The sequence below is a fragment of the Dromiciops gliroides genome, chromosome 5, assembly GCF_019393635.1.
Source record: "Dromiciops gliroides isolate mDroGli1 chromosome 5, mDroGli1.pri, whole genome shotgun sequence".
Classification (NCBI taxonomy): Eukaryota; Metazoa; Chordata; class Mammalia; order Microbiotheria; family Microbiotheriidae; genus Dromiciops; species Dromiciops gliroides.
In genome coordinates, this window is record NC_057865.1 from 82,923,609 (window position 1) to 82,939,343 (window position 15,735).

The 15,735-nt window shown below is 33.1% G+C and overlaps 1 protein-coding gene across 1 annotated transcript in view; it reads left to right on the forward strand.

Moving 5' to 3' along the window:
* NCAPG2 (non-SMC condensin II complex subunit G2) overlaps positions 1 to 15,735 on the forward strand; it is a 111,575-nt gene that overhangs the window by 67,683 nt on the left and 28,157 nt on the right. The window contains exons 21-25 of the mRNA XM_043967735.1: positions 647 to 763; positions 850 to 990; positions 1,645 to 1,744; positions 5,956 to 6,143; positions 8,556 to 8,696. Coding sequence (XP_043823670.1) covers positions 647 to 763; positions 850 to 990; positions 1,645 to 1,744; positions 5,956 to 6,143; positions 8,556 to 8,696 — 687 coding nt within the window. The remainder of the gene's footprint in view (positions 1 to 646; positions 764 to 849; positions 991 to 1,644; positions 1,745 to 5,955; positions 6,144 to 8,555; positions 8,697 to 15,735) is intronic.

A 15,735-nucleotide genomic window follows, 5' to 3' on the forward strand; every position in this document is an offset into this window, starting at 1 on the left:
TGTTTACTGATTGATTAGTACTTTCTAATCGTAATTTGTGTTTTTATGGTGCTTTTTACTTATCAAAACTTGTTCACATGTTGTTTAATTATAACTAGTATTTATTGATTGATTTCTATCCATCTTCTAAGTTTCTCTTTTCTGACCTGGCTTCTTTTAGATATTCTTATGTCTAATTGCCCATTCTATGTACGTTGACAGCTGTTTTAGTAGTAGTAGTAGGCATTTGAATTTTTTTTTCTTTTGATTACTTCTTCATCCTAGCCTTTTTAGATTTTTCTTTTTACATTGTTGTGGTACCTTTTTTCAAAAGCCATAATCTTAACTGCTTACTGAATTAAGTAATTAGTATGACAAGACCTTTTAACTTTGTATTGTTCTTTAAAAGAGTGTACCTTCATCCCTGTGTTCTAGAAATTAAGTCCAAATGTGATTATTTTATTTTATTCTAGTTTTAAATCTACAAAGAGCCTTAGTTGTACTTAAAATTTACAAGGCTAAATATAAATAAATCCAAGGTGACTTTTTGATTGCAGCACTAGAACTGCAGTATCTGATTACTTTCCCTAACATTAGTGTGGTTGCATATCTTTGAGAATATGACTTTAAATTCTTTGTCACTTAATCATTTGCCATCATATTACAGAAAGATATTGTATCAGTTATACAGTCATCTGATGCAAACTTGCCTAACTTCAATCAAGCAACTGCTGTACGAGCCTTTACTATCTATTGTCGATTATGTATTCATCTCTACCACAAGGTATATCGTTTTGAAGTTCTCTCACAATAACATAAGAAGACTTAACAAATAAGATTCATTATTGATTTGTTTTCTTTGTTGAGTAGTTTTGTGCAGAAGAAAAGGTTTATCTATCTCTTTTGGAAGAAACTGGACTTTGGATAGAAAACCAAGTTCTACCTATTATTCATCAACATGAAGAGGAACACTTGAAGTCTTGCAGAGAGTTTTATGAGAAAGCTATTCAGGTTCGCATCTCCATTAGACCATGAGACTTTGAAAACGGTTATTTTGCCTTACTTTATATGCTTATTGTTTGAAGCATAACACATTTTTTCTTAGTGTAAATTGGCTTGGTTTTGGATTTTGTTATTGATCCACTTTGTTTATTATTATTATTATTTTTTTTTTTGGTGAGGCAATCGGGGTTAAGTGACTTGCCCAGGGTCATACAGCTAGTAAGTGTTAAGTGTCTGAGGCCAAATTTGAACTCAGGTACTCCTGAATTCAGGGCTGGTGCTTTATCCACTGCGCCATCTAGCTGCCCCTATTGATCCACTTTGAAAGAATAAGTTTAGGATTTATATTGCATTCAGGAAAGTTATAAACCATAAAACAGTATAAATGACCAGAATTCATTTTGTTAATTCCTATACTATTTTTCTTGTGCTTTTTATTAAATAAAAGGTTAAGATATGAAAGTATAGTATTTGTGAATTGGGAAATCAATACCTTATGTTATATTCTCATGGAAGTATTTCAGATATGTTCATATTAGAAAGGATCTAGTTTATCAAATGTTAGAAAATCTCTAGTTGAATTTTATTAAACTTTTTATAAATTTTCATTTTAATGGTGATTTTTATCATCATATCTTATTAATCTATCTCTTTCTTTTGTAGGCATATGTTACAGTGTGTAAGGATGCTGTAATGGTTGGCTTTGGAGATTCCAAGTTTCACATGCAATTTTTAAAAATAACTCTTGGAATTATGCAGACAGGTATGCTTCATTTTTTGATAATTGGATACAAGTACAATTTATTTTGTTGACATAGCCTTCCTATAAGCATATTTCCAGTGTTTTGTTAAAAATTAATGGTGTATATATACATATATATATATATATATATATATTGTTACATCCTTTTGGAAACAAAATTGTTTTTCATAAAGTTTTTCTGGGTGTACATAAATGGGGGAGATGTTTTGGTTTTTTTGAAAATTTCACTTGCCTAAGAACTGGTATTGGGAACAGTGATATCTGTTTTTATGTTTATATTACTTTACTCTAAATTAATGCTGTGTTATGGTTTTCAAAAATCATTTTCAGTGTAAACTTTCTTTATGTCCTGATTCTTATCACATTGATGATGACCTTGGTGGCATCTCTCCTCCTCTATACCAGGGCTTCTTAAACTTTTTCCACTCATGACCCCTTTTCACCCAAGAAATTTTTATGTGACTCTAGGCATATAGGTATATTTTATCCATATCCACATCCACACATACATGTATACACATTTATATACAAATATATGTTTTACACACATATGTATATATTTATATATAGGTTTTATATATGGATATAGATATAAGGAGACATACATATAAATATACACACAACACACATACATGTATACACATTTATATACAAATACATGTTTTACACACATATGTATATATTTATATATAGGTTTTATATATGGATATAGATATAAGGAGACATACATATAAATACACACACAACATACATACATGTACATATGTATATCTATCTATCTATCTGTCTGCCTGTCTATCTAAAATATAACCATTACTGTTACCAAATTTTTGGCAACCTGGCCCACATTCAGTTACGCGACCTACCCAACCCCCATCGCTTTCTTATTATTGTAGAAGGTGTCACCATCCCCCTCAGGCTTGCTAACCTAGGTGTCATCCTGGCCTCATTACTATGTTTCACACCCCATATCTAATTTGTTGCCAAAGTCTGTCAATTTCACCTATTACATCTCTTGAATACTCCCCTGACACCACCAACACTCTGATTTAGGTTCCCATCACCTCATCCTTGAATTATTGCAACATCCTGGTGGTGGGTCTGCTTGCTTCAAGTCTCTCCCCACTCCATTCCATCCTCCATTCAGCCACTAAAATGATTTTACTTAGGTCTGACGATGTCAATAAACTCCAGGTGCTTCCTATTGCCTTCAGGATCAAATCTAAAATGTTCTGTTTGGTTTTTAAAGCTCTTTGTAATCTAGCTCCCTCCTACTTTTCCAGTCTTCTGCATCTTACTCCCTGCCATATTTTCTTCAGTTTAGTGACACTGGCCTCCTTGATGTTTCATGAGCAAGAAATACCATCTTTTCACTCCAAGCATTTTCTCTGGCTGTCTTCCATGCCTGGAATGCTCTCCCTTTTCATTTCTGCCTAGTGGCTTCCCTGACTTTGTTTTTTTTTTCCTTTCCAATTACATATAAAAACAATTTTTAACATTTGTTTTTTAAAATTTTGAGTTCCAAATTATCTACCTGAGAAGGCAAACAGTTTGATATAGGTTACATATGTGCAGTCATGCAAAACCATGTTGCGAAAGAAACAACAGACCAAAAAAATCCAAACAAACGAAAAAGAGAAATATGTTTTGATTTGTGTTCAAACTCCATCAGTTCTTTCTCTGGAGGTGGGTAGCATTTTTCATCATAAGACCTTCAGAATTGTTTTGGATCATTGTTTTGCTGAGAATAAATACGTCATTCATAGTTGATTATTGTACAATATTGCTGTTACTGACCCAAATGGGATCACAAAGAGTCAGACATGACTAAAAAGTGACTGAACAACAACAATCAATAGTCTTTCAGAGCAATTGTTTCATAAGATTGTAGGTAGTTTTGATTTGTCTTTCTGAAAACTGCCTGTTAATGTCCTTTGACCATTTGTTGATTGGGAAATGTCTAATATCCTTATAGATTTTACACAGTTCTCCATGTAATTGAGAAATGAAGCCTTTATGAGTTAACGTTGTTATAAAATTTTTTCCCCAGTTTTCCTTCTAATCTTGGCCGCATTGGATTTGTTTGTGCAAAAACTTTTCAATTTAATGTAGTCGAAAGTATACATTTTAATTCTTGTAATGCTCTCCGTTTCTTGTTTTGTCATAAATTCTTCCTTTATCCATACATCTGACAGGTAAAATATCCCATGCTCCCCAAATTTATATCTCCCTTTATGTCTAAATCTTATACTCATTTTGACCTCAGCTTGATATATGGTGTGAGATGTTGGTCTTTACCTAGTTTGTGCCAAACTGCTTTCCACTTTTTCTAGCAATTTTTGTCAGATAGTTAGTTCTTATCCCAAATGCTTATATAGTTGCATTTATCAAACACTAGATAACTGTGTTCATTTATTATTTTGTATTGTGTATTTCACTGGTCCACTACTTTATTTCTTAGTACTAGGTTGTTTTAATGATCACCCGTTTTTAACACATTTTGAGATCTGGTACTTCTAGGCTACTTTCACATTTTTCCTGGCTTTGTTTAAGTCTGAACTAAGGTCTCATCTTCTAAAGAAAGATTTTCCCAACCCCTTTTAATTCTAGTGCCTTCCCTCTGTTTATTATTTACTATATCCTGTATATTGCTTGTTTGTACATTTTTTGTTGTCTTCCCATTAGATTGTGAGTTTCTCAAAGACAAGGATTGTTTCTTGGCTCTTTTTGTATGTCCAGAACTTAGCATAGTGCCTAGAACTGATTGATTGCTGTGTTTAAAAACTGTTTTCCAATTTTTCTTGCAACTTGCTTTATAAAATTATTTTCTATGCCATTAGCTGTGTAGCTATTTAATTTCGATATTTTCTCATTGTCACTGGTACTCTGTGTCTCATAATTCTTTTGTTAATCACTTCCTCTCTTTCTAATTTGAATTCAGCTTTGTCATATTTCATTCCCATAGTTCTAAATTTTCTGGAGTCTAGTTAAATTTTATTAAATCCTTTGTCCCTGAACCAATAAGTATCTTTCTGAATTATCTATATTTCCTATAAACAACATAAGATTGTTTATTTGAATCCATTCAAAGAAAACATTTCCTTTGTACTGGAGAGGATAAATCAATTTCCATTCAAGGCTGTAGCAGTCATTAATTTAAAATTTTTTTTTACTTTTGTTCTACCATACTTTGCTTAGTTATTTGTTTTGTCAATATGAAATAATAATCTTACTTATTACACTGGTATTATAACCCTAATTCAACCATAGTACATTCAAAACAACAAATAAACATGGTTTCTGTGTTAACTGTCAATTTTTTAAAAAGGAAACAAAAAACTCTACTTTCTGCCATCCTGTATGCGATGAAAATATCAGATTTCTTTGATTGTCACAGTCTTTCTATCTTGTTAAAACCTGCATAAGCTTATTTTCTTCTTATGTACCTATTGAGTATCTGAGATCAGCTTTGATAAAATATTTCTTGGTTAATTGGAAAGCACATTTTAAGTACCTGCTATATGCTAGCATTTAGGGTTACAGAAACAAAAAACTTTTGTGGCTCTCAAGGAGATTAAACATATTGTTTTCTAAAGCAGAATGTATGTATAATTACACACAAAATGCATAGAAGCAAATACAAAATAATTTTGAGGAGACTAGTTAAGGAGATCACCAAAGGTCTCATGTAAGAGGTCACGTGAGCAGAACTTTGGAGGAAGCTAGTCATTTTATGAGGCAAAAATAAAGAAGAAATGCATTTTAGCATTAGAGAAGACATCTTGTGAAAAAGAAGTGCAGTGGGAGGTAGAATGTTATATGTGGGGCTTGTAAGTAAATCAACTGGAATAGAATATAGGAAATATGAAAGGGAGTAAGTACTATGGAATAAGCCTAGAAAAGTAGGCGGGATCCAGATTGTGAAGGCCTTTTAAATGCCAACAGAGGAGTTTATAATTTGTCATAGAAACAAAAGAGAACCACTGATACATTATGAACAAGGTTCTAATGGACAGAACTGTGTTTTAATTATATAACTTTAGAATGTATTTGCACCAAAGAATCAGAGTAGAATTTTTGTGACAGTATAATTAGCATAGTGCTAATCATAGAAATGTATTATGATAAAAAACTCCTCATATTAATTTAATTAAAATATGTTAATGAAACTAATTTGTCATTTCTTTTCTACTCTTCCCCTTGTTTTTTAGAGAAAGGGTATTTTTGCATTCCATTACTCCTTTGTATTCTCAAAGAAGTGACAGCAAGTTCTTTAATTCAGAAATTTGATTCAGATGAAGAAGTTGAAAATTTTTTTGATTTGATTCAGAAAGTGTTCCAGAAAATGTTGGAATGTGTTGCATACAGTATCAAAAAGGAAGAAAAAGAAGGCCTACAGGTATTTTTTCTTTTTTTGGGTGGAGCATTGAGGGTTAAGTGACTTGCCCAAGGTCACACAGCTAGTAAGTGTCAAGTGTCTGAGGCTGGATTTGAACTCAGGTCTTCCTGAATCCAGGGCTGGTGCTTTATCCAATTTCGCCACCTAGCTTCCCCCATACAGGTATTTATATAATTTTCTTATATGGTAATTTATTTTCTGTTAAAATTTAAGATTAAATGAAGCTCTGACCCATAAAATCATAATCAAAAATGAATTGAGCTATAGCTTTACTTTGAAGAAGGTTCTACCTTGTAATAAAAATATGGTCCAATATACAAGTTTGTTACCATATATTTTATTAAATTTCAGAAATAGACTAAAAATAGAGTTAATTTATTTGTCATATAGAAAATGACCTGAAGAATTTTAAGTCCCCAAACAAAAACCTTTTCAAACTCTGCCTTTAAATTTTGAGTGATTTATTTGAGTACTTACTTTCTTGACTTAGACTGTAACCCTTCTTCCTCTATACCGTTTCAACTCCTTTTGCCTACTTCACCACTCAGATACTTTTTTTTAACTTGGTACATCAAGTATTTACTATAAATTCAATTTAGAAGTTCTACTCAAAATGTTGGAGTATTTACTCTAATACTTTTCTTTTGAGCATTATCAGGAGACAAACAGGTTATCCATTTATTCATCTGAAAAGTCAAAGAATATAATTAGAAAAAATAGTAAAACAGTCATTCAGGACACACTATGTTTCTCCTATTTGTTCTTTGATTTACCCTTAGTTAAAAGACATTGAATTTTCATTTCCGGTTTGTTGGCCTTTAGCAGTTATGTTACAACAAAATGTTACAACAAATTCAGATAATTAAAATATGCTTCTTTTTAGAAATACAGTTTAAACTAATTTAAGATTATGTATAGTGCTATGAAGATATCTTTCATTTTTTGAAAATGAGTTTAAAAGAAATAAGTGGTATGATTTTTAAATCTATGGATTTAGACCTGTAAGAGACCTTAGAGTCCATCAATTTCCCAGTCCCCTCCTTAGAGAGATGATGAAACTGATAGACTTGTCCACGGCCACACAGCTAGAAAAAATTTTTTTCCAAAGTTATAAAAAATGAAAATGAACTTTAGAGATAATCTTGTCATAACCTCATTTTACAAATCAGGAATTTAGGAAACTGAATTGAGTTACTGAAAGCAACATTTGAATGGTGTTTATTTTCATTAAATCAGTGGTTCCCAATTCACCTGTAGGCCTCTCTAGGGCAGCGAGGTGGCACAGTGGATAGAATGCCAGAGCTGGCGTTAGGAAGACTCATCTTTCTGAGTTCAAATCTGGCCTCAGACACTTAGGAGCTATACAACTCTGGACAAGTTGTTTAAACCCCATTTGCCTCAGTTTCCTCATCAGTAAAATGAGCTGGAAAAGGAAATGGCAACCAACTCCAGAGAAAGAACTGATATATGGAAGAATGTATTGTATGGTTAAACATATAGGCCTGTGTCAGATATTGGCCTTATGTAATGCAGAGTTGGGAATGAGGGAGACAACTCAGAATTCAAAATGTAACAACAACAAAAAAATAAAGTTAATATAAAATTAAATGGGGAGAAAAAGAAAAAAAATCTGGCCTCAGACACTTGGGAGTTATGCGACCCTGGACAAGTTATTTAACCCCATTTGCCTCAGTTTCCTCATCAGTAAAATGAGCTAGAAAAGGAAATGGCAATCAACTCCAGTATTTTTGACAAGAAAATCCCAAATGGGGTCACAGAGTCAAAACAACTGAAAAACAACTCAGCAATTACAAGTGGACCACTCTAAAATAGGCAGCCATATTTCAGAGATATTGGAGTAGCTGGTAGAGGAGGAGAGACAGATTGAGAACTAAGGTGAAAGGAAGTAAGGAATAGGAAAAACAATATAAGAGGAGGAATATAATGCCAGTTGTTTTTTGTTTGTTTAAAGAAGGAAAGACTTTTGGTAGTAAAAAATTTCCAGGTTGATAGAAATTTTCTAAATACTTATGGAAAATACTGTGCTACATCATAGATTTTGATGATTTAGTTAATACATGGCAAGAATAACAGGGACTGCTATAAGAAGATGATTTTAAACTCCTGTAAATCATCTTTTCCTGTTTAATGTTTCATCTGAGATATTGGTAGTTGCAAATCTCTGATGTGTGAGTTTCTTTCTGTAAACTACCTACTGATAGGAGTTAACTAATAAGCACAGAAATTGCTGAAAAGCTAAAAGTAGGAAGAGAAATTGTGAGAATGGATATTTCACAGATTTGTTAATTAAATTTTGGATTGTAAGAGCTATTCTTAACGTTTATTTGTTTTCAGAATTAATATTAAAAATGACTTTAACTCTATTAAAATAACTGTTCTCTTTTGTATTAGTTACTCTGTTCTATTCAAGTGCCTCTTGATGAATTTATAAGTGCTGTCCAGTCTTGGCATATGAATACATCAGTACACCAAGGAATGCTTTCTACTCTCTTAGCTGCAATAGTGGTTGAGATAAGTCACAAATTACGAAAGGTAAAGTATGCTTTTCCAAAAATAACACACAGTTTATATTATAATTTTCAATATATGGGATAATATTTCTCAGTAGTAATTTATTTCGAGTTCTTAAAAAAAAGAATGTTCACAAAGAATTCTGAGTATTGATACTGCTTTTAAGGAAGATTTTTAGTGAAACTTTGTGTTACAGTGTTTGCTGCAAGTACTAAGTAACACTTTAATTTATATTCAATCAGGAATTACTAAGAAAAGATGTTATATTTATTTATAACTTCAATTAATTGATATTTTGATAGTGATTAACTTGCCATGGTTCTGTTGTGAAATATGCAACAACAACAACAAAAAACCCTGAATGTAACCATAAGGTTAGATAGCTAGAAACAGAACCATAATATGAACCTAAATTCTTTGACTTAAAATTCAGTGCTCTTCCTCCTGTACCATGCTGCTTGTCACATGATGAGAGACTTGGGCAAATGAGTAGTACCATACCCAGTGATGGAACTGGAGTCAGGAGGACCTGAGTTCAAATCCATACTCAGACACACTAGCTTTGTGACCTGGGCAAGTCATTTAACCTCTGATAGTCTCAACTTCTTCAACTATAAAATGGGGATAAAAACAGTATCTCCCTCCCATGGTTGTGGTGAGGATCAAGTGATGTATTTGTACAACATTTAGCATAGTGCCTGACACATAGTAAGCACTATATAAATGCTTATTCCCTTCCATTATTGTCAATACTTTTTGCACATTTTAGTTGTATCTAAAATCAGTTTAGACAAGCAGTTAATATTTGTTGACAACTACTGTGTTAGCACAAAGATAAACTATCTACCTGTACTAAAATCAGAAAACTACTTTAATAATTATTTCTATAATGTTAATAAGCTATAGTAGGGTCATACTGAAAACACAACAACTTTGTTTTAACATTGTATAAAACTGTTTATATTCATACCAATAATGCGCCTACTGGTGTTTATACCTCAAAGGTATAATGGAGCTATAAAAGTTCACAGAGGAGTAGTTCAAGCAATACTATCCCACATGTGGATAGATGAAGTAGATGAGCAGCATTTTTTTGTTGGGAGGATAAAGTATGAGAGGGAATGTGATTAAGGTATATAAGGTAATAAATACTGAAACTTGTTCATAAAATAGGAGATTGTTAGAACCAAAAGTCACCTGTTTATTGTTTGGAAGAGAGAGTTTTAGGACAAAGAAGGGAAAGTACTATAAGATCAAATCAGAGAGTGTTTTATCTTTTGGAACTAAAAAAATTGAAAATGGTAAGTTTAAGAAAGATTCAAATAAAGATCCATGTTAAGTTGTTACAGAGACATTAGGTTCGAAATTTTGAGATTATTGGAATCCAAATGTCTCTTGTTGCCAGTTGTGAGAATGTAAGAATTGTCAACCTTTTCTGGCCACCTTTAGTCCATAACACAAATCTGGTGCTCTAATAGTGTAAATGGCTTAGTGTATTTTTAGGGCCCTTTTCTCAGATATGCCTGTTTTACAGTAGACTTTTTAAAGTTGTCATGTTCTTCCATATGAAAAATTGAGTGGGCCTCAAATAAAAGAAATTATCTCCTCTTGCATGATCAACTGAATTTCAGTGTCCTGTTAAAGGAGTTTTTTGGCAAACATTTTTAAATAGTGAAGGATACCTAGCCTATTAACTTAAATCCTATTCAATTTGTTTCTCTTAATACTTGCTGAATTGATATGGAAGGTAAGGAAAGCTTACTATCATATCCAATTAAAATACTAATTTAAAATTTTTATGTATTGACATAAGTCTGAAATGTCAACAAAATCCCCTGAAACTAGTCGAAAGCTTATTTTAGTGTATGTTTCAGGTTGGAAAATACATCTTTAAAATAGGACATTAGCTCTTTTATAAAAGAAATACAATATAATGTGTTCTTTTTTTAAAAAGTAATATTTGCAAAAATGATATTGGTTTATATTCTTTTGGCTTGTAACACAATCTTCAGAGTTCAAAATTCTAAGCTATTAAGCTACTTAATAGTAGGTAGATAAATATAAGGGATGCCTTTATAATTGAAAGCTTTGTGAAACCTTATCATTTAAATTCAACAGGTATTTTAGTCTAAATAGTGTTGTGCCAAGAGCAAAAAAGGAAGCTCAGGACTAGGCCCTACCCTGATGTTCATTATATTTAATCAAAGAGTAGGACACGTTAAAAGAGTCTCAATGAATTTTTTCCTCTTTAAAAACATATTATAAGTGAAATATTTATTGAAAATATTAATAAACTAAGTATAGGTGATATCTCCAAGTTAAAACCACAATATTTGAATTTATAGCTTTATTAAATGAAGAAAATAAGAAAAATTTTTTGTAAAATAAAAATAACAATTGTTTTGTGTCCCTTTCTGATTCTGTGTACTTATAAAATTCTATTACCTTTCAAATAAGTTCAGACATTTTATAAAAGTCTACTGTGTGCTAGACAATGTTCATTCTTATGGGAATATGAAGACAAAAATGGACTAGGTCCCTGCCTTCAAGTAGTTTACAATCTATAGGGAGAATACAACATGTATATAGGTAAGTTATTAATAGATCAAGGAAGGATATAGAAGTAACTATTGGAAAGATTAGGCAAGGTTCCTTGAGGTGGCAGTTTGAGCCATACTTAGAAGTACACATCCTAGGCTTGGGAGGATAGCCAGGCAACCTGTGTAAATGCAAAGAGGAAGGAGAAATTTTGGTAAATACCTAATAACCCAGTTTGGCTGGAATATAGAGTACATGAAGGGGTCAGACAATTAGGAGAACCAGAAAAGAGGGATATTTCATGCAGTCTAAAGGAGAGGGGAATATATTAGAGGAAGGGTTGTTCAAGGAGTGGAAGCAGTCTGAGAAAAAGCCATTTTGTTTAGCAGAAAAGATGCTATAATTTCTTTGAGCAATTATTTTCAGTAGTGTGGTGTAGAAGTTAGGTGGCAAAGGGTTGAAAAGTGAGCCTTTGCCCTTAAGGAATTTGTATTCTACTGCCACAAAGTGATAGATAAGTAAATGCAAAATATATACAGTAAAAATATGACTCAGGAGAATAACTAATAGGCTCTGGTTGGAAGTTGACCTGTTCAGAGACATAGAATAAAAAGATGGAATGTCAGTTGATGTGGAGAGCATCACATAGGTAGATTTGTCTGGAAAATAAAATGTTTGAGGAGAATCATGTGTAATAAGCCTGGAAAGATGGGTATGGAGCCAGAGTATGAAGGCTTCTAAATGGCAACAGGAAGAGTTTGTAATTTGTCCTAAAAGTAATAGGTCACTGCTGAAGTTTTTTTAAGTTGGTGTGTGTGTCACAGTCAGACTTATAGTTGAGGAATAAAAGATTGGCAGCTGTATGGAAAATGTGTTATATAGAGCAAAGCTTCTTAAAGTATGAGTCACTACCCCATATAGGCTTGCATAATTGAATGTAGGGGTTGCGAAAAACTTGGCAATAAATGTTTGATTCATAAACCTACACACACACACACACACACACACACACACACACACACACACATACACGCACACCTATATATACCTAGGGTTGCATAAAAATGTCTTGGGTGCAAAGGGGTTGCAAGTGGAAAAAAGCTTAAGAAGCCCTGATATAGAAGATAGATTATAAACAGCAAGACAAGTTGGGAGGTTGTTTCGTCAGTCTTTGGAATAGGTAATTGGGGCTTCATTTGGATGATGGTTGTGTGTTTAAAGAGAAGAGAAGAAATATTATTAAAGTGGAATTGACTAGAGGAATTGGCAATATGATTGGGCATCAGGGTTGAAGAGTTGCTCACCCAGGTTACTGGAAGAGTAGTAGTATATGTTATATTACTATATTCTAATTTATTTATCCATTCATAAACAGCTGTCATGTAACATAGATTGTGGTTATTTGTTATTAAAATGAGACAGCTATGACTTGTGTAGATAGATGTTCTTTGCCTTTGAGTTGTATTTCTTGAGAAAACCTTTCAGATATTCATCTCCTTTGATAACTTCTTTATTGTGTGGAATGTAAATTATTCTTAGGATTGATTTTTTTTTTAAGTGAGGCAATTGGGGTTAAGTGACTTGCCCAGGGTCACACAGCTAGTAATTGTTAAGTGTCTGAGGCCAGATTTGAACTCAGGTACTCCTGAATTCAGGGCTGGTGCTCTATCCACTGTACCACCTAGCTGCCCCGGGATTGATTTTTCAAATAACTTGTTTTAAATAGAATTTTTCTTTTCAAAGAGAAATAAGTAAATATTTTGGACTGGATTTTTCTCTCTCTGGTAGAAAAGGATTTTGGCCTGTTCCTATGTGACAGCAGTTATTAGGGGTTTTAAAGATTTGAGATAATCCTTTATTAGATTTTTAAGATCACAATTAAGCCATTATATCAATCATTAGTTTTCACTAAATTCAGGTATTCATGTTGATCTCTGCTTTTGAACAATTGGATATTCTTGATTTCATTTTAACTTAGTTAAGATTTCATTGGCAAATAAAAACAAATAACTGACTTCTACTGCCACCCCAGAGATGTTTATGTATTGAATAAAATTATTTTCTTCAGAGACTCATATTGCACTGTTATGTCTCTCATTAGTCTTACCTAAACTAAGATAGACAGTTCCCTGGTATTAATTACGCTTTCAATCAAAACCCATATGATTAACTTGTTTAGAGACAGAATTCTCTATAATCTTACAACTAGAATTTTGGTCACTTTTTGATAGATTCTTTTAGTTACAACAATTTAAAAAGCTATAATACAATATTATAGAATTTGTCATAAATGAAACTGTGTTTGTCTGTCCTACTTTCATGAGCCAAATATAGAAGGTATCCTAGCTCTGAAGAGAGAGCCGACCAACTTGTGGAAATGCACAAAGGAAAAAATTTGGGAAATATTTAATAATTTGGTTTGGTTAGAATGCAGAGAGCATGAAGGGGAGGCTTCTCACTTCCTCAGACTGTTTTTTCTTCCATTCACCCCTTTGGGGGATGTTATTTTTTCCACAGCTTCTATCCAACCAGTTCTTGCATCTTTCAAGACAGAGACACAATCTAAATTTACAAGTCTCTTAAAGGATCATGTGGATATTTTCCTTATATAATTAAGTATAGCATAATACATTACACAACTTTCTATTTTGACAAGTAAGATAAAATGTATTGATGGCAAAATAAGTTTTTAAATTATTTATTTCTTTGAGATGGGACTGGTTACTTTTCTTTGTTCCCACAATATAGTAGATAGAGCACCAGCCTTACAATAAGGAGCTTGGGTTCTAGTGTTAGCTATGCCAGTAACTTACTGTTAAATTGGGCAAGTCATTTTACTATTCTGGGTTTCAATTTGCTCATTGATAAAATGAGAGGGTTGGAGTAGAAGATTTTTAAGGTCTCTTACAACATTCAGATTCTGTCTCTTATAGCATTGATGTAGATTCCACCTGGTTTCTCTTTTATATAACCTAAATGTCTATACCTTCTACTAAATTGTCTATACTTTCCAACCCTGTTTCTCAGTTTGTCAGTTATTAATTCTCTGCTTCTTCAAATCTTCTGCTTAGTCCTTCAGGGTTTCCCTAAGTAACTGATTCATACTTACCACCTTACTCTGACTATTGGTATCCCGTTACTCTACTCATGTGGCTTCAGGGCACAAGGCAAGATCACCTTGAACTCAGCTCATAGGTCTATTACCATGCCTTATACATTCTTCTGTTTATCAATCTCATATTTTGCATTCTCATGCAAGCTTAATCCTCTGGTTCCATCTCCATGCTCTATAACCACTAGTTCCGTGGGATTGGTTGAAGCAGAGATTTTTCTCTGCGCCACCCCCCGCCCCCAGAGATAAAAAGAAAATTTCTCGACTTTGAACTAGAAAAGTATGAAATGCGGGTAAGATTAGGAATACTAAGCATGATTCCAAGGATTGAGGGTCAGGAGAAATTTTTTTTTTTTGGTGAGGCAATTGGAGTTAAGTGACTTGCCCAGGGTCACACAGCTAGGAAGTGTTAAGTGTCTGAGGTCAGATTTGAACTCAGGTCCTCCTGAATCCAGGGCCGGTGCTCTATCCACTGTGCCACCTAGCTGCCCCTGGAGAATTTTTTGATGAGGCAAGGAATGGAAAATGACAAAAGGGAATGAGAAGGGATTATTTAAACTTGTAGCAAACTGAGTAATGTGATTTTTCATTTGTAGTTCCCATCTTTATTTCTCATTTTGCCCAATAATTTTTAAAAAGTTGTCCCTGAAATTTATTAACTACTTGAATACTTAGTTTTTTATTGAGGTGGAGCATCCTGTTTTTTATACTTGATATTATGTCATATGGAATTGAATGGATAAGATGAGGAACATACATGACTTAAGGTCAAAGTTTTTCATAAAGTTCTTCACTTTTTATCTTAAGTTCCATCAATAATACATTAACTCAAGAATCACAACAGGTCATGGGAGCTTAATGGGTTAAAGGCTTTGAGTCTTTCAGCTTGGGACAGCTTTGAGTCTGGGTGAGGTAGCCTGCTTTATAGCTACAAAACTGGCATTCCAGGACTAGTAAGTAAAAGGATTATTAGCTATATTTCTTTGTATGTTGGTAGACATTTAATATGCATAATTATCAATAATATGATTGGGAATTGTGATGTATATATACATGTACATATACATTTTGTTGTTTGGTTGTTTTTAGTTCATTTGTTTTTAGTTGTGCCCGACTCTTTGTGACCTTATTTGTGGCAAAGATATTGAAGTGGTTTTCCACTTCCTTCTCCAACTCATTTTTACAGATTGAAAAAGTGAGGCAAACAGGGTTAGATGATTTGCCCAAGGTCATATAACTAGTAAGTTTTTGAAGACAGATTTGACTCAGGAAGATGTCTTCTTGACTCCAGGCCCAACCAACAGAATTTGAGAGTTGGATGGGCCCCCAGAGGCTACCTAATGAAATCTACACATGAAAGCAACCCTTATAATAACATGACAGGTGGACATCCAACCTCAACTTAAAGAT